At 40.1% G+C, this 20,372-nt stretch overlaps 1 protein-coding gene across 1 annotated transcript in view; it reads left to right on the forward strand.

Moving 5' to 3' along the window:
* Positions 1–20,372, forward strand: part of TAF3 (TATA-box binding protein associated factor 3) — a 113,213-nt gene that overhangs the window by 69,071 nt on the left and 23,770 nt on the right. The window contains exon 3 of the mRNA XM_031587621.2: positions 15,400–17,222. Within this exon, the coding sequence (XP_031443481.2) occupies positions 15,400–17,222 (1,823 nt within the window). The remainder of the gene's footprint in view (positions 1–15,399; positions 17,223–20,372) is intronic.

Consider the following 20,372-nt stretch of genomic DNA (forward strand, 5'->3'; position numbering starts at 1 on the left):
ATTGTAGTAAAATTCCTACTGCTTTATTTTTGTTGTTACTTCATCCCACAGTTCTAGAGGTCATTTTAATGAACTTAATGAGTTCCTGGGTGTACACAAATTACACCGCCGCTTTGTGTTTGTTTCCCTAGCCCAGAAATGGTGGAGGCAGAGGGGGAATTCAGAAATAGAATGAGAACCTGATGTCTGCTTGGGTCTCATCAAGCCCTTGAAACAAATTCAGATATATGTGGCTCTCAAATTCTATGTTAAAAGGTCTGCAGGTCCCTCCAAAAAGAAGTGTTGGCAGGTCTTTTTGATTTGTCTCAGTGATATTTCATCTCTGAGAGAGATACTCAGCCATTATTTGAGGTTCTTGTCCTGCTGTCCATCTGTCTGTCAGCTCAGATCATGGCAGCTCTTGATGGGGAGGGAGAGAAGGAGGAACTTTCCTTCTCTGACCTTATTATGAAATAATGCAGATTAAAGAAGGGGGAAAAAAAAAATAAAGGCAAACAGAAATGATCTCTGCTAAATCAAAGATGCCATTAAGGAAAAACAAAGAAATCTCCAGCCCCACCTGAACAGAAGGATCCTCTGTCTTACTGTGAAGTAAGAGCTCTGAATAAATCTTACTTTTCTTCATGTCCAACAGAAGGCTGAATGCACACGTCTGTATTTGCCCTTGAGAGAAGATGAAGGACGTATCATCTTACACAAAAGTGGGGAGACTCCTGTGCACAGAAAGGGGTTGCCCAGAGAAGTGATGGAACATTCCTAGGGATATTCAGAGTCAGGCTGGGCCAAGCTCTGAGCATCTGATGTAGCTGAAGGCATCCCTGTTCATTGCAGGGAGTTGGACTAGGTGACCTTTAAAGGTCCTTTCCAACTCAAACGATTCTATGACTCTGCCTAGATGAGTATTTGGGGAGCAAAGCCTGCAGGATGCACACTATGTAGTGGAATAATTCTGCAGGATGCACACCATGTGTTGTAATAACCAACTCAGCAAGCAGTTCTCTTCATTCACTCTCTGACTTGTTCCTAGAGCTTAGTTCTTAGATCATGTCTCCACATCCCCATCTGTCCCATATTCCTGCTTTGCTTTATCATTTCTCCCTCTCTTCATTACTTCTTACAGACCAACACTTCATCAGCTTTCTGCATTTTTTGTCCTTTGCACAAGGCTTCAGTTTTGTCTTTCTCTAGCCACCAATTTTCTTCAACAGTTCAAGAAAATATAACAAATGACACAAAAAGCAAACGTGTTCTTGCCTTTTCCAGTTTTTATTTTTCTGCTAAATGTGAGCAACAGAGCAAGCTTAGGATGTGGGAGAGGAAAAAGGGAGGAATTGTAATGTTTTATGGGCTTTGAAAATTGCAGGCAAGGAAAACAAAACAAAAGGAAGCAAATACAAAGATGAAAGAAAACAGAATCAGATCAAAAAGAAGAAACAATAAAATGGGAAAGAAAATCTTGATTGTTTTTCATAATTTACTCATGGACAGTGTGGGTAACTGCAGTAATTTACAAGTGCAAGTCAGGTCCCTGCCCCACAGATTTACAATTTGAAATGGGAGGTGGGAGAAATCAACACACAGAACCTCCCTCATTTCAATTTATTTTTTCTGTAACGCATCCCAGAACATATTTCATTTTGGGGAGAGGAGGTAATGACAGATTGTTGTTGCTAATAGGATTTGGGTCAAACTACTGCTTACTGTTTGGCACCTAACTAGATTAATAGGGTGGGCGTTCTTCAAAATTACATGCCACGGTAGGAGGATAATCCCCTCCCCACCAAATTTCAAGTCCTGTTCATCAGCAAAGGAGTTTGGCTGAGCGTGCTCTGCGACAATTTATCCATTAAAACCCAAGCTTCCCCACCAGTTCCTTTAATCCCAGCTCGGAAGGAGCTGCTTCGCTACGGCTGAGCACACCTCATTCTGCCTGACTCCCGAGACTACCTTGGTAAATACTTTTGGTAAATAGTTTGTTCTCACTCCTATAGATAAATCTCTGTCTCCCAAAACATAGAATCATAGAACATCCCATGTTGGAAGGGACCCACAAGAATCATCAAGTCCAACTTCTGGTTTGTAAATCCACAGCTGAAGGTGGTTGAAATTGGAGTTTTTGAAAGCAGTGTAAGAGCTTTGTCTGCATTAGCCAAGAACTGGGAGATACTCAAGCAACTTCGGTTGAAAGTCACCAGAATACCACAGTGGATGTTCACAGGTTATTTCTATCTTAGAATTACAGTGAAGCTATGTCTAGAAAATAACCTGTACAAGGTGTTGCGTGAGATCTAGTGCAGGTAGATCATTGATGAACTTTTGAAAATAGAGGCTGTAGATTTTGTTTGATGACAGTGGCATTAGAGCACGGGTTAAGAAAGCATGGCAAGATGGTCAAATAAATAGTTGTGGATTTATTTCCCATCAGTTGTAAATGCTGTTGCAGAGAATGACAACTGAGGGAAGTTTTATATCTTGAGATGAAGAAGTTGTCTTCAATTTGTAGCTTCTTTACTCCTTGTAGAGCATCTTCGGGCTCTCCTGAGCATCTTGGTTCCCTCTCAGCCCGGAGGCACCTGGGAGGGTGCAGGCCTTGAGTCCATGAAACAGGAAGACTACATGGGAATCTGACAACTCTAAAATGAGGGATTTCTTTTTTAATATCTGAGTGGAAAGTTAATGTTACGTAAAACTGCCTACTGAAGCCAATTACTTTACTAAATTTGTTTTCATAAGGTTTTTTCATTTCTCCCATGTGTCCAAGAAAAATATTAGTTAGCTAAAAGACATTAATTCAGTTAAAATAGGATATCGAGCCCATCTGAGTCTAGTGCTGATGTGTGTGTGTTTCTTGCTTAAACTGAGCCTACTGGTTGGAGTCTCTTTGTTTCTCTGCTATCCTTGCTTTCCTGTATAGAGGATGCTTATCTTGTAAACTGCTAGAAACCTAATTGCCATGTACCACTTTTTAAATAATTTAGATGGAAAAGCAATATCCTGCAGAATTTCTGTATAGCATATGCATGCAACCCAACTTGTGCAGAAACTTGATCAAAATAGATCCTTAACTTCTAGTTAAGGCTAATTAGGGTTTTAAAAAAGCAGGGTTCAATACAAACCACTTCCCTTTTTCCTTTGCAATCAGAACATCATTTTGTTTTGTTAAAGGACACAAGTTGCATCCCTTAGATATGCAGCTCGGGCAGGCTTTACAAAACAATTAGTGCATCTTTCACATGGCCTAAACTTGATTGAATAATTACTCAAATAATGGTCAGTAATGGAATACATAGGGTTATCTCTTGGCTAATCCTCAGGTAATGGAGTTGGTGTATCTCTGATTTTTCTCTTACCGGTTCCCAGCGAACAGAAGACTGAGACAAAAGTGATTATGGGAAGTAGAGGGAGTCACTGGAGGCCAGCAAGGAAAAATAGGCCTTATCTTATGCAATTAATCAAGAAAACTCCTATTGTGGGACAATTATTCAGAGTTGATTCTAAAATAGCTTTAGAGCTTGAGGTCCTGTTTTTTTGTATGAGTGTTTTGGTTTTGTTTTGTTTTAAGAATTTTGCCAAGGTCATTCAGAGCACTGGGGCAGACCTTGCCTCAAAATGAAGGCTGCTGCATACTTCAGAGTGGGTTGAGCATAAAGTGCAGCCTTACTCACCGTTGGCTTTTGGTCAATGTCAGAACATAATTTTGTATTTAAAAGATAAATATTTCTGAAATTGAACAATATTTTGAAGCTCACCACGTGTTTCAGACATCCAGGAACACACTGTTACTTGTCATTCCATGTGACAGCAGGAGGAGCGTGTCAGAAGCCATCTCACCTTCATGCCCCCATCACCCCAGCTCTCCTCCATACTTGGCTCTGATATCTCTGAATGGCTCTTCAGTCCTTTTGCTCTGGTTTCTGCACTGTTTTTTGCTTAGCTCAGACGGCTCGCAGCAACTGCAGAACTGCTGGATTGTTTTGTGGTTGCAATGATGGCTTTGCAAAAAGTTTGCCTTTCATGTTGTACCCCAAAAAGCTCTCGTTCTGGAAGAGCACCCAGCAGCCTGCTTTGCTCAGTGTTGAGCCTCTGAGCTCCCTTGTGAGTGAGATTTATTTGAAGATGTTGCCGTGATCCATGAGGTCCTGCAGAAAGAAGCAATAGATTTTAGCAGCTGTCCCTGAAAAATTATAAGGTCACCGTAAAAAGCGGAGGTTTTAAATTGGCTGTGGTTTAAATTTTCCTCCAGCCTCCTGCACCAGTTTCTGTGCTGGAGGGGGAAGCTGCCTGCAGAATTATTACTCAGCATGCTCACCCCATGCTCTCCCAGCACTTTTTTCTTTTCCAGCAATGCTGACAGCAGCATTTTGAACCTAATTTCAGCATAGGGCTGAGCGGTCCTATTCCAAATGGCTGCTGAGTGCCACTGAGAAGTGCTGCCATATAGCTGTATAGGTGATCATGCTGCCTGATGAGTTTTCTCCCTTTTGATGGGCACCTTTTTCAGGGCAGGTTACAGAGGAAGGCAGACACATAACACATGTTCCCATACAGAATAAAGCAGAGAGTCTGAGAGACAAAGAGAGTCACTAATGGGATTTGTAGCTGTAAGGAAAAACTCTTAAAGTAAACATTTTTCTCTCTTTAAGTCTTGAAAGTATCTGTTTCGGGGGTGAACCCTTCCCAGCAAATTTAATTTTGAGGCTTGTCAAGCTTTATTAAAGCCTTATCATCAGTGATTTCCTTCTCTGCTAGATCAAGAAGATTGTGTTTGTTATGGGATTCGTATTGTATCTCAGAATTCTTCCCAGCAAGTGTGGGGTTTTATACTGAGACACATCCTACCAGCACAGAGCACTGAGGTCCCGGGCTGTGTGCTGTCAGCACAACTTGTGAGTTTTTGGATGCTGTTCAGACAAAGCCATAGCTGGAACTGTGTGTGTATTTCTGAGTAACCAATTCCCTGAATAAACACGTTGCTGTGGATGACAACGGTTTTCCTAATTGCTGCTGGTGTCCTTAAAGAAGTTATCTGATCTGCCCAATTCCTAGCAGCTGGAATATTTGGTAAACACATCTGTGTATGGTGTATGTACTTATTTTTTTTCTTTGTTACTTTGCAAATATAATAACTCTGTCAGCTTTAATGGGAACTTCCAGTCAAAATCAGGGTAAGTTTTTCTGAAAGTTCCAATGATGTATGTTCAGCTGTACCCTGATGGATAAATACTGCTGATCAGGGCTTTGCCAAACAGTGCAGATGGACTTCTTCCCATTTATTCTAGAGCACAGCATCTGACTGATGTTTTTATTTATCACAACTTGTATTTTGAAAGTAAACTTCTCCCTCGCCCCATCTTTCTCAGCTTTATAAAATATTTCTCAGCTTGGGAAATACACCCTTTCTTATCCAATGGAGACAATCTCATGTAAGGAAGTGTCTCTGAAAAAGTAGTCAGTATTCTTCCCAGTGCCCAGAAGTAACCGAAGCACCTTGAAAAACACAAATGTAGTTCTTGCCTTGAGCAGCTTATCATTTAGTTTTGAGTGTGCCCTTGCAATTGCAAGTAATGCACGATAGAAAGAGAAGCTGAAAGACAATTAGTGGCCAAATGAGTTGTTGAGCCTTATTTGAAGGTGATGCAAACACTGCTCACCTTTTAACAATGGTAAAGTTGCTTTTTTTCATAGCAATTGTGCTCATGGTCTTTGATTTGTGTTGAGCCAAAGCTTCCTTCTAGTCATGCACTTTTTGCAGGATCAGAATAGTTAAGGATGGAAAAAATCACTAAGATCAACTAGTTTGGCCATCAACCCATCCCCACCATGCCCACTAACCGTGTCCCTCAGTGCTCCCTTTTAGTTGGGACTTCTTCCCTGTGCTGATGAACATTGCCACCATTCCTTGCCTCCAGTTCTTTGGCCCTGCTGCAAAATAAGTTATTAAATAACCACAGCATTTCTTACATCTGTATCCAAGTACGTACATGTGTGTGTAGGCTGCAAATCTTTGTAGGGCTCAAGCAAATTCAGCAAGGCCAGGTAAAAGATATTAGGATGGGTGAAGTACATTTGTGCCCAATGTAATAAATATCGTCTGAGTTCCTTTGCTTGTAGGTAGAAATAGCTGCTTCCTCAAATATTTTCTAACATCTAGGGATTTCTTTAGCGCGGGAATTTATTAAAGGTAGAACAGTATATTTTCTTATGGAAGACAGTAATGTAGAAAAGGAAAAGCACTGTAAAATTCTTCAAAATGTTTATATATAGGTTTAGTGTATTTGTTTTTACTAGCATTTGTGATACTTCAGAAGCTGGTTTGGAAAGCTCAGCCAGGATAAGATATGTGGGTGCACAGTGAAAACTGTCTGCTTCCCTTTTGTCAAGAAAAATCCATATAAACCCCTCCCATTACATTTGAGAGTTATTAGATACCGATAATTCTACGTGGATTTGGGGTCTTTAGATCACAAATTAGATCTTTGCAAAAAGGAACGGTGCAGAATCTCGGTTCTAACAGAAATCTTGTCCAGAAATACTTATGGGAAGATTATTAAAATACTATAGGTATTGACATTGGCTACAAAGATCTACTTGTGCATATTTCTTTAAAGGAGGGGAAAAACCCCTTAATACTCTGAATTACCATAGCTAGTCCCCATTATACTATTGTAATCATAGCTGAAGCAAGAACGGTGATTAACGATGGCAATTTATTGTATCTGACGAGGGGAGAAAATAGGAGATGTTGTCGTTATCATAAATCATATCATAAATAACCAAAGAGAAGCACTCGGAAAGCTTGTGTGGTGTCAGCAGCAAGGCCTTTCAGGCACGTTAGCCCAGGATGTAGCCATAGAAACCCCAAAGTCATATTGTTATCTTAGTCTTGCTGCAGTTATGTGATACAACAGTATTAACATATAGATTAGGCCATTTATAATACTAGGTGTCATTTCAGGTTGGCTTGCTTATATAGCATTTTAGTTTTTTATTGTGCCGAATGTTAGGGAAACGCTGCATTTTTCCTGGTCAGTCTATAGCCATTTATAACAGATCAGCTTCACACCTCTGTCAGTCTCACTAATGTACTGTGTTATTGATTGGTTGTAGTGTATGAATTGTCATTGCCTAATTACCTTGTCTTTGCTAATAATTTCATTTTTTGGAAGTCAAATGTTCCTTTAAAGAGAAAATCTCTCAATGCCTGCATTCATCCACGTGGGCAAGCTCCCCACTCTGTTGAGGACTGGACATCCCAGAGGGAGTGAGAAGAATGATAAAAAGCATGCAGGTTGGTCCAAATCCTGTTGTGGAGGTCTCCTGTCTCCAGCTGTACATTTGGATCAGGTGGTGAAGGTGCTCACATCACACTATTCTGCAGATGTCATGGGAGAGGATTCATTGCAGGTGATGGAAAGCAACACCAAGGCGACTAAACACAACAAAATAAAGCCTGCCCTGCAGCATGGAGGGAGCTGCCTGGTTCTCACGCATGGTCTTGCTCGATCACTTGCTAAAGATGCTTCTGTGGTTGTTTTTGCTTTACATCCAAAGTCTTCAGCTCCAGATACATTAGCATAACGCTGCTACGCACATGCACTTATTTGTATATGTATTTGTAATCTGCAGAAACTGTTGATTTGCTATGAAGAAGTCAGAGAGAAAGTAAAATCTCCCTTTTTTAATTCATACAGAATTTTGCTTGTTGTGTGCAGCACGAATGCAGGACTGATATTTTGTCAGGTCACAGAGATTGTGAGTGCAGCTGATAACAATCTGCCAACTGTGTTTTTCTGTCTTCAGCAGGAAGTTGGGTGTGTCGTTTCAAGAATCCTGGGTAGTTTGGCTTGATAAACATTGCATATTCTAAAAAATATTATAATGAGGACCGCCGCTTGTAAGTATTTAAAGCTGTTTTTCTCATGGCATCCAGTATCCTAGAGCAGCACTGGGAGCTAAAGCAGCACATTATGCCATACCTTAAGCCAAGATCTGATGCCCGATGAGGGATGCTCTGCACCTCTGTCCTCTTATTTCCCACACCCTTAGGTTTGTGTGAGCCTGAGACAGGCTTTTTGCTTTGCCAGCTGAACGGAAAAAAAAAAAAAAAACATTATCTCTCTAATCCCTCCCCACACACTCACACACCAGATGTATTTCCTTCAGAGTCAGCCAGCTAAGTCAGTTCACTGTGGAGAAAGGTGATGATAGAAGAAAGGAGGTGCAGGACTTCTCTCTGCACTCCACTAGCCCAAAAGGTTATGTGGTAGCATCACACATCAGATTGATGGTTAGGATTCAAGCTAACAGCTGATCTTTCTTGTTTTAGCCTTATTTTAATCTTATTTTACTTCCACTTTTTCCTGCAGTAACGTTTAAACCAGGACATAAGAAAGAATGGGATTGTATTTCTTTAAAGCAATGCTGTCATGTACAACTACACCTTTAGTAGTTGTGATTTGGTTCTGTTTTGGAACTGTGCATTTTTTATCCTCATATTGGCATCAAAACATGCATCTCTCTCTTGATTTCATACTAAGAAGTACCTTACCAGGAATGCGAAGCAGTTGTTCAAGAAAGTGGAGAGGTAACTGCTTTGTAACTGAACAGGTCTGGAAATTTCTGAGTCCTCAACCAGATGATAGCCATCATCTCTATTTTAAAATTTCATCCTGGGGGAGAGTTTTCATCGTTTCTAGCTTCTTGACAGGTTGAAGACTACTTCTGCAGTGACTCGTAAAAGCATGTATCAACTCTGTCAGTACTGCTCAGTCCAGGCTGGTACAGACTGTAAAAGGCACCGTCCATTCATTCAGGCCAAAGTTCTCAAGTATTACCAATGCGTATGGATGTTTAACTTAAAGGACCTTTCACATCCTCTTCACAGTGTTTTAGTTATGCATACAAAATCACTAACCGATCCAAAAGCTCTTATTTTCTTTTAAATATATTTGTGCTTTCTCCATTTTAGAAAATATTGAGAGAGCACTGGAGTGAACTCAGTGGCAATGTCAGTGGTCAAGTCAGAGACACATGGAAAATGAGCTCCTGTGATGGTGCAGTATTACCAGCATTCTTCCTCAGGGAGTGCTGACTGGAAAATGTCAGTGTTTGGTATTAGGTTGGTTGATCTCCTTTAGTTGGTGGATGATGCATCTGTTTGGTAAACAAGTCACATCAGTGATGAGTTGTCTTAGCACAGTGGAGAAATTATACGTATAAATCTGTCATTTTGAGCTCAGAATGTATCAAGGGTTTCTTAGTGTGTTCATTTTGCATTAGGATATCAGGATATTGGCCTGTAGGATATCAGGATTGAATTTTCTTGCTTTTCCATCAATTTCCTTTATGGACTACAAGTACGCTTTCTGTTTGTTTTGGGGAAAAGCCATTGTTATTACAAGTTAAAGAGATAAAACCTATTGTGGCATAAGAAAAAGGCCTTTCACTTTTAGCAGAAGTCAATAGCTGCTACTTAATAGGATATGATAAGTATATTAGGCTCTTGACTTAGTGACTTAAAATTTGCCAAAAGATATCTTTAGCTTAATCTTGTGCTTTGTCTAGACAATAGGAAAATGATTTTGGAAGTCTGCATGAAAATTGTTGGTATTTTTTCATTTTAAAGTTTCATATGTTGGGATGGGAACGATCTCTTGCATTTGAGAAGCTGAGCTGGCTTGTATATAAAACCTTCAGCTTGATATCCGTGCTGTCTTGAGGAGCATGTGCTTGGAATGAAAGATGAGTTGAAGATTTCAATGCAGGCACTGCCACATTAGTTCCTTTCCTGAGTCTGAATTTTCCTTAAAAACCCAGAGACTTTCAACTTTCATACTTAAGTATTTGATACCACACAGTGCAAAGGAACACAGAGACCTGATATAAACAGAACTGTGTGTGAAAGAAATGCACGAGCTACTGATAGGTCTAAAATAATGTCCTTTAGAAAGTGGTAGTTCAAGTTATATTAAAAAAAAACCAAGAGGTTATACAAGAGATATGTAAGATATATAAGAGATTCATTTGTTGAAAATAAGAATGTTTGAGTTGCATGGAAGTAACAGCTCATTCAGAACCCTATCCTTGTGGGTTTGCTATGACAGCTGATACTGTTACTATAGGTATTATCAAATACAAAATCCAAAACCTTGCATTTCTTAATAAATATGGTTGGCTTCCACAGGAACTGTTACCTGCCAGAGCTTTGTGCATTTAACTGATTTATTCTTATATTTCTAGGTCTTAGCTAGATGCTTTCTATTTTTTTGTGCTATCACCACTCTGTAAAATAGGGAAATAGTAACCAGTTTCCAAAAAATAAGCTGAAACATTCCTTAAAAACAATACTAGCCAACAGACAGGGTAAGCTTTTGGTCAGGCTGTGGGCTGAGCAGAGATCTTCCAGCCATGTTCTTTAGGACATCCTCTAGATGTAAGTGCTCGTGCTGCTGCTTTCAAGATTCCCAAAAAAACACTAGTGTTGACCAAGTGAATGGCAATTCAGACTGGATATCAGAAAAAGGTTCTTCACCAAGAAGGTGGTTGTAGAATCATAGAATCACCAAGGTTAAAGAAGACCTCCAAGAACATCTAGTCCAACCGTCCACTTGCCACTAGTGTGGTCAGACACTGAACAGCCTCTCCAGAGGAGTGGTCATGCCACCAAGCTTGCCAGAGTTCAAGAAACATATGGACAAGGCTCTCAGACATGTTCTGATTTTTGGCGGGTCCTGGATGGAGCCAGGAGTTGTACTTGGTGATCCATCTGAATCCTTTCCATCTTGGGATATTCTATGAATTTAAATTTTACTTATATGTATACATATCACAGTTTTTCTTCCTTAAAGAATGCTTGTTCTTAGTTGCTTTTCTCTTCAACTGGAATAATGTTGCATATATTTTTTTCTGCCTTTACTTTAATCTGACCTGTTGTTGAAAGAGCAACAAGCCTCCTCTAAAAGGGCAGCCAGAAGAGCACCATAGCATGGTATGGATCGTTGCACTCCTTTTATGCAATAAAGACAGAATTTCTGTTCCTGTACCTCTGGCTCAGATGTAAGGACAAATAGACCCTAGAGCATCATGATCTTGGAACTTTATTACTGAAGTGTTGAGTATTGCTGTCCTGAAACTGAGCTGTGGCCAAATTAAGAAGGTATATATTCAATAAGCCTTTGGTTTTGGTGTCCCTGCTGTGCTATGGGAACATGGTGTACAAAGAAAGAAATGTGCGTCTGTAGTAGTTTTTTGTTAGAAAGGTGCAGGAGTTTTGGTTTCTTGCCTGTTCAGCTTAAGAATTCTTCTAGCATTTGAAGTGGTGACAGATCCCTACGGCTTGCATTTTCATTCTAATGTTCTCTCTCCTGCAGTCCTAAGGAGGTATATATTTATCAAGTTCAGATTTTACTGCACCTCTGTGAGATGAAATTATCATCAGTTATGTAATGGGAGGGAAGACAACAGAACATGGTGTGACCAGCCCTAGAGCATGGTGCAGACTTGCATCAAAAGAGGGCTGGAGTGTTTGCTCCTTAGCTTCAAAACTGTCCTTCACTGGAAGTGAAAGTCTTGCTCCAGTTTAACAACCAGTGTTACATGTCCTGCTCATTGCCTCTGAGTTGCTCAAGAAAGAAAGGCTTTCTGAAAACACTGCGTTCATCAGCAGAGTGCTAACAGCTGTCAGCTTGTCACTTCTGGGTCCTTTGAACTCAGGCTCTGCGCATGGGGACGGCTGACATAATAAACAATTGCTCTGTGGAGCTTTAGTAATGTGAGCATTAATATTGATCCAGCACTGACTTCTCGAACAAAAATATATATATGTATCTGTTATCTTGAGAAACCTCCCAAACAGCTCTCGTCTTCTTTCATTACAGGAGAGTTATTAGGGCAGATGGCCGAGGTGATATCCATTTGACCTATAGATGCTAACTCAGGAGGAGTATCATTAATAAGCTGGTTGGAAACAGGGAGACATCACAGTAAAGAGAGTTCAAAAGCAATCTAGTGCACAAAGGATTGCCCATTGAGAAGTGCCTGGTAGCGAATGAGATGGGCAAAGGTAAAAAGGAGGCACACAGTCTTAAATGCTCATCACCAAGACAAGCAGATTGCCTTTAAAGGCTGATGCTTTCCCACATTTGGTTCATGCTCCAATGTAAATCCTTCTGAAGGAAAACAGGGCCCAAAAGCTCTTAAATATAAGACAGAGATTTCACTTTCTCTAATTAAAAAAAAAAAAAAAAAGAAGAAAAACAAAAAAGTGCTTTATTGTGTTCTGCCATGGGCACAGCTGCACTGGCTCATGTTTGAAAGCTGCTGTCTGGCAGAAAACCAGTCCTTGCTGAGGATCAGACCATGGCCTTGTTCCAAGAGAAATTTGGGTTTCATTTGACCAAGATAGGATTCCAGATTGTCATCTGAGCATGTCTGAAAAGTGGTGAATGTGTGTCAGTAGTTAAGTGCTCGTGAGCTTCCTTAGTCCCTGGATTGTTCAGGACTGACCCAGGCAATTTTTTCCAGATGTTTGGGCGAATCTAAGTCCATATAAAAGGGATGGTAATGCTTCTGCTTCCTTACTAAGTTGTCTTTGTGGCTTGCAGGAATGTGCATGAAAGCTGGAGCCAAGATACCCCAATTTCTGGTCTCACCTCTACAAAGTGCACTTTAACCTCTTCTGCCCTTCCCTGGCATCTCCACACAAGATCATAGAAACTTCTTGGGCCCGGTGCAAACTTTACTTGGCCTTCTATAAAAAAAAATAAGCATCATTCTTTTTTGTTGCACGAAACTCCGGTTCCTGTTCTACAAACCTCCTCTGAAATTGTTTTTTTGCCTTTGATCCAGCAGCTGCTCATTTTGAACAACCCTGAGTAGGTAAAACATGAGAAGCACTTTGGGATGGGAAGGAGTTACACAAATATGAAATATTGCAGTGCCCTTTTGTGAACCACAGTGAAACAGAGTGACTGCTGAAGCAGACACCAGGCAGAAATCTTTAGCAAAAATACTCTGATTTTTCTAGTAAACGTAATTTTTTTACTCTTAGTTGCAGTAATTTCTCTTCCACTTTATTGAATGTGATGTACAGCTTTGTATCCATGTGGTTTTTGTATGAAAATATGTTTTCAGTCTGTATGTGCAAACCCTCTCTTCCCTGATGTCTGAATTTGGCTACACTTTTTGCCTTGTGGCCAGACAGAAGACTTCTGTAAATCCCAGTTCTGATATATGCTGTTTGTTTTAAACTGTATTGCTCTTTAAAATTTAAAAGGAAAACAAACTCTCAGCAGCAAATTAGGCTGAAAAGGGTTGGGAGGGAATTGCTTGGTAGCAAGCGGTGCTGGATGACATCTGATGAATGCTAATTCTTCATCCCCAAAACAATTTTGAGCAGATGAAGGGAGCTGATTTCTGCAACAGCTTAAACAGATATTGAAATGACTTCCACGATCTGGCAGCAGACTTTTTTTCCCACATAGCAGGTGCAGGCTTGGCCCACAGTGATTTCTCAGTTATACTCTAACTTTGCTGTTTCGAAAATGTAATGTCAGTGCCCAGCCAGGCAAAACCTAACTCCCTAACATTTCTGTTTTTCACGGAAGGCTAAGACTTTATCCTCAGGCAAAGTCTCCTCTCTGGGCTGGCTGCTGTAAATCCTCTGGGCCCTGGCAAAAGCCAGAGTTGCTAGCTCATTTTACTTAATTTGTGATGCTGGCAAGATTTGTGCTGCAGCCCAGGGCTCTTGACTGAACTCTCCTAAATTGGAGCGTTGACATATTAAAGAAACCCCAGCATAGAAAACCTGAAAATAAACTCCTCAAAAATAGATATTTCAGAAAGATGCTGTTTTACAAAGCTTTAAACAGGGTTAGTGTTTGCTTCTTTAGAACCTCCTGCTCATTAAGAAGTTGGGTTTTATCTGCTGTCGTGATAAATGTTTTTCATCACATGTTTCGTTTGAGAACCTTAGGGCACTTGATATCTTTCTGCTGGACAAAATTCACCCATTTTTGCAGGTGGGTTAACACGGCCACAGGGTGAGGTGAGTTGAGGTTGTCTGCATAGGAATGTAACCAGCATGGATGTAATGACGTAATTACAAGCAATGTAAATGTGTCAGTTTAACTCCCGTGCGGACGTTCTTATTCCAGACCTAGAATCCTTTTTCCTGCTTAAATAATTCCATTTTAAAAGTGAGGAAGTGTAGCCAAGAGGATAAAGTGCTTGGCTGTGGTTCAGGAGATCAGAGGTTCTCATTCTCAAACTTGCCATGGATTTTCTGGGAGATATTGAGTGAATTTTCTCCCTTCTCTGCACTCTAATGTGACACATGTGATACTGAAGATGGTGATATATGTAGGAAAAATTGAGTAATTGCAATTGAAAAACAAAATAATTTATCAAAAGCAGAGCAACCATACATGAGATGTCCACGCTGGCTTTAAATAGTGCCTGATGTTCATAACTGTTCATGTTTCGGGATTTGTTTTATTTTCAAAAGTTGGCTTTTTTGGTCCCATAGCCTGAGTGCCCACTTGCAACTCAAGCATTAGGTGTATTCCTCTGGCAGTATATCTTTCATTTTGCTTTCAGTAAAGCAGGAAACCAGTTTATGTTCTCCAGAATTGCTCCATGATGCAAAAAGACACCAGTAAGCAGTGTGATGGGGAGATGAATTTCAAAGGTGTGCTCCTGATCCAAACCAGCACACACACACACAGTGATGCAGGGGTGTTCCCATGTAATCATGACAGCTAATGTCCACATACAGCAAGCTCCTAAGATGAATCAGAAACAGATCCTGGCAGTTGAGCAAAACTCAGTCCGCTGCTTCATCCTTCAGGCTGCCTGCTTCAAGAAAAACAAATCCACTTTAGGAAGACATCTTCCTGGTAGTTAATCCGCCATCAAAATTCTGTGATATTTAAACAAGACAGCTAATTCCAGTGGATTTTACTTAAATGTACACTTCACAGTCCATTTGTTAAAGCAAAAAACAAAAGAACACTTTGACTTCTCTTCCATAGATTAAAATGGACCAAGCACATTCACGTAATTGAAACTGATGCAGTAAGAAATAATCAGGACATTTTTATATGTTACCTGCTCCAGAAAGTCTACCAGATGAGTGAGGTCTACCTTCATGTCTTTTGCTCATGTGTTTGATGTTACACTGGAATGGGGGGGACCTTCCAGTTGTGACAGTGGATGATACGAGCCAGAAGTAGCTCCTGACTTGTCTTTCAAGTAGACTGGTATGAAGTGCTTTTATGGACAATTAATGTAAGAGGTAACGTATGAAGGCTAACATGCACATGAACTTTTGATGCTTATTTGTTTCTGTAAAATGCATTTTGAATTATCACTAATGCTTTTTTAAAATTCTCTTTGTTACAGAAGAGGAAGAGGAACAAGTACCAACTGATGGAGGTACATCTGCGGAGGCCATGCAGGTGCCATTGGAAGAAGAGGGAGATATGGAAGAGGACGAGGCAATTAATGATGAAAATTACTTGAGCAAGAGACCGTTAGAAAGTCCTGATGCTGAAGAATTTCCACCCATGAAACGACCAAAACTATCTGTTTCTAAAGGAGATGCTCTGGATGGAGCTTTGGAACCACGTGAGCCTCTTAGCTCAATAAACACTCAAAAAGTACCTCCAATGCTTTCTCCAGTTCATGTTCAGGACAGTACAGACTTAGCCCCTCCTTCACCAGAACCACCGATGTTGGCTCCTATTGCAAAATCACAAGTGCCAACTCCCAAGACATTAGAGTCAAAGCCACTTGCACCCAAGACAAAGTCCAAAACAAGTTCTCCAGGACAAAAGACAAAATCACCTAAAACTACTCCCTCACCAGTGGTTGCTGGAAGTCCCATACGTTCACCAAAAACTGGATCCAAAGAAAAAAAGTCACCAGGTCGCGCCAAGAGCCCAAAAAGTCCCAAAAGTCCAAAGGCTCCTGTTCATGTTCCCCCACCACCTGTTAAGCCTGAAACACCAAGTAGAACCCCTCTGGCTGCGTTAAGTGACAAAATAGGAAAGGAAAACATTCAAGTAAAACAAGGACAGACACCACCCGAGCCTGTGACCAAGCCAAATATTGAAAACCAGACTAAGAAATTACCAGTGATGGACAAGACTATTGATGATTCAATAGATGCTGTGATTGCTCGTGCATGTGCTGAACGAGAACCCGATCCCTTTGAGTTTTCCTCTGGTTCTGAGTCAGAAGGGGAAATTTTTACCAGTCCAAAAAGACTTTCTGTTTCGGAGACTACGGCTACAACTCCTAAACCTTCTGTTTCTGCTAATTGTTCTAATAAGGCAGGAGCAACTCCGGTACCTCCATCAGGTGGGACTTCGAGTTCAGACATTTCATGGACAATGGATGACTCAATTGATGAGGTCATTCGAAAGGCAAACATGGGAACGCCTTCTAATCCACCTGCGAACTTCACTTACTTCTCTTCTCCTTCTGCTTCGCCGCCAACTCCAGAACCTCTTCTGAAAGTCTATGAGGAGAAAACCAAGTTGGCTTCATCTGTAGAAGTGAAAAAGAAACTGAAGAAAGAGCTGAAGACAAAAATGAAGAAGAAAGAGAAACAAAAGGAAAAAGATAAAGAGAAAAACAAAGAGAAAAACAAGGAGAAGGAAAAGAACAAGGAGAAGGACAAAGACAAGGAAGCAAACAAGGAGGCAAAGTTTCAGTGGAAGGAACTTCTCAAAGATGATGAACATGATCCCTATAAATTCAAACTAAAAGACTTTGAGGATGCTGACACAAAAGTAAAGTTGAAAGATGGCAATACCAAAAAAGAGAAAGAAAAACATAAAGATAAGAAGAAAGAGAAGGAGAAAGGCAAAAAAGACAAGGATAAGAAAGACAAAGAGAAAGTTAAAGATAAGAGTAAGGAAGATAAGATAAAGCCTCCATCAGCACCTCTTGTGTTACCTCCCAAAGAAATGTCTTTGCCCTTGTTCAGCACACCAACTGCCATGAGGCTTCCCAGCATGTTACCTTCCTTGTCTCCTATGCTTCCTGAAAAGTTGTTTGAGGACAAAGAAAAACCAAAAGAGAAGAAGAAAGACAAAAAAGAGAAGAAGAAAAAGAAAGAAAGGGAGAAAGACAAAGAAAAGGAAAAGAAGGATAAGGAAAAGGAGAGGAAGGAAAGAGAGAAGAAGGAGAAAGAAAAAGAGAAACATAAACATGAAAAGGTAAGTTGTTTAAAAGAGTTGAGATAGCATACTTGTTTGAAAAGTGCACAATTTGCTGCTGAGAAGTGTATCTGATTACATAAGGTATGTGACCACAGACTTGATACACTTTAAAACAAACAAACAAGGAAAAAAAAAAACAGCTCAAAGTATGAAGTACCCCAGAAATTTCAGGTATTGCCCCACTTCTTTGGGAGGCAAAAGAATGGAAGCTCAGTTTTGTGAATTCAAAATATGAGATTGTCTTGCCTTGGTTTTGGTTTGATTTGGTTTGATTTGGTTTTGCTTGAGATTTCTGGTTTTCCTCAACTCACTTTTTGCTTTGAAAAGCCGAGACTTACACTCACTGGCAAGTTCTGGTTGTGCAGAGCAAATGTATGCTCTGTTGCAATGCCCAAATTTTGTTCTGTAGATATTCTCTAGTAGGGCCAACAGCCTTTCATATAAAATTCAAATTTAGTTTCTAGAAGTCTACTGTTTCAAAGCTTCTAGAAGTCCATAGGTGACCAGATGGCCATAAATGAGGAACAGACCACCCCAGAATAAGTCATTATTTGTATATCATTAGAGCTACTGAATCCTCTGTTAGGAAGACCACAGAGTTTGTGCTTCAGTTAGATGGAAGTAAGAAAATTGTTGTCAACGTGTAGTCTAAATGCATACTCTGAATGTTCAAATATCACCTTTCATTTAGAGTTTCAAGCTTGAGATGAAGAAGGGAGACCTGACTTTCAAATGGACTGAGCTGCTACTTCTCCTGTAGCTCTTACTGATTTATATCAGCCAAAGACAATTCCTTCTTTCCAGTATCACCTAATCTTGAGAATATCTTTAATATATAAAAGAATAAAACCAGCATATTTGCATGTTATCCGATTTAAAATCCCATTAGAAATGACTTCCCTAATTCAAGGTTTGCTGTACTTTTTGTCACTTAAAACTTATATTGTGCATTAAATTGTTAATATATATAAAAAAAAAAAAAAGCAGAAAAGAGATTGTCTTGGATACTGATAACCTTGGATGCAGGATTTCCTTAATCTCTATCCTTAGCATTAGGAAGCATTGCTTACGTTCTGGTTTTACAAAGATTCTCTTTACGTCCCGCTTTGAGTGTAATACACACTTTGTACTAGTTCAGATGTGGGATATTCTTTGCTATCCATTTTTGATGCTGTGAGAGATGGTACCCTGGTGTGCTACCTGGCAGATTTAAAACAAACTGCTGATTTCAAAACTTACACCAGTTTTTTAAGTTGGAAAATGGATTTTCAATGCAGAATCCAGGTGATCTGGAAAACTAACATTTGTCTGCCATGGATGAATCAGTGATTGACAGGGTGGTGTTCCAGCTGTCCCTGTTAATTTAATGTCTGAGTTTTAGCTTGCAGCAAAGCTGCTGCATGGACTCCTCCTTTTGTCTACATGGCAGCTTTCTCCCTGCCCCTCATGCTCGAGGCATTTTGTCAGTATCTCACTGAGAATTTCTGCAGACATTTCTCTTTAAGTTAAGTACACATATATAAAATAGAGGTAAGTTGCTTGTCTTTCGTATATTTTGCATTTCTTCCCCAAATCTCTCTATCTAATTTGTTTTAGAGCAATATAAAAGCTACACAAACAAATATAAACTGGTAAAGCTTCAATAGAGACCGAACATGTATGTATTAGGAAAAGGAGTCCAACAGCAATAAAAACTTGGACAAATTAAATTGACAAAGCTGCCCATTACCTTGGCAAAAAGTCCCTGTCAAAAGATAAACTTTAAAGCTAGAATGCATGAAAGAGTCCCCAGATAGAATTAAAATTTAAACTGATTCTTGATAGATAAGCTTTTTTAAAATCCACCTCTTTGCTGCAAGTCGTCAGGATTTTAAAAATAAATTTCCCCTTTAAATCTCTTGAGCGATTTTCATTTTTTGCAAGGCCGCACTGCTGGTGTCCTGGAAAAATGGAGAGTTAGAGCTTTATCAGTTGGTGCCCTGAGGTATGTGGCAAAGAAGCTAAATCCTTGAAGATTAGCAAAAAAAATGCAGCACATGGCAATAAGGGGCTTATATGACTACTAGTATTAGTTCAGGTGAAAGAAGTATTGCTTATACATAAAACTGGACAAATCCACTGACAATGTATTTTTAGTTAGCTACAAAGGAGTCTTATATTGCTGGACTTTACCTCTTTGGTGATTTGGGAAGCTTAGTAATCCACTGTAAATGCTCTTCTGCTGGCCCCAATTCCCAGTATTACTCCAGAATGCTGCTCTTTCATTTTAACCCCTAAAAGTACATGTTTCCTTAATTTAGCTTTTAGTTCACACAATGACTTATTTAGCCAGCAGTCGTGCTGTAGGAGCAAATGATCAAGTTACTGCTCGGACGCTGAGCTTTGGAGGCAGAAGCACAACCTTTAAGGTTGGATTTGTGAACTGACAGCAGCTGATGGCCATTACAAAATCTCAGTCATTACATAACTCAGTCCTTGACAAGTAGTGGTATTCTTAAACAAAAGATCTAACTCTGTGTAAGAATCCATGGTAACATTTCTGTATATTTTTTGTGTAGTTACAGTTACTATGTAAGCATGCCTGCCATCCTGTTGGGGAATTTAAGCATATTGCAGAGTTTTCCCTGTAATTTTGTCCCAAGCTGCTGGTTAGGAAGGCTCAGAGCAGCTCCAAATACTGTACTGAAAATAGGCTAACTGTGTGCTGCAAGAGGTCAGGCTGATGGCTGAAGAAGAGGAAATTTGGGCAAAGCTTGCAGAAGAGCCTAGGAGCAAGGGTGCTGTCTTGCATGCATTACCAAATTAAAAGCAGACAATTGAAGCAATTACACCCTGCTTATATGATGGAGATTATCGGGCATGCTGTAGGAATGACTGAGCAGCTCGTGAGGCAGCTGCTGACCCAGTTCCAGCTAAACTTAATACTCTGAGCTGTAAACTAAAGTAGTCGAGGAACTGCTGTGTGAGGAATGGAGCTATCGTAGCATCAAGACAGAGCTTGCCAGTGCTGTCCCCAAATAAACTCCTCTTACTTGCAAGTAAAAATCCTACTGATGTAGAGCATGGCCACAGTATCCACAGTGCACTTATCAGTGCTCTTTAATTTGCCCTTTGCTCCAACCATGCAAACCCTTCCTCTCCTCTTGT

The sequence above is a fragment of the Phasianus colchicus genome, chromosome 1 (assembly GCF_987193195.1).
Source record: "Phasianus colchicus chromosome 1, bPhaCol1.hap1.1, whole genome shotgun sequence".
NCBI classification, from domain to species: Eukaryota; Metazoa; Chordata; class Aves; order Galliformes; family Phasianidae; genus Phasianus; species Phasianus colchicus.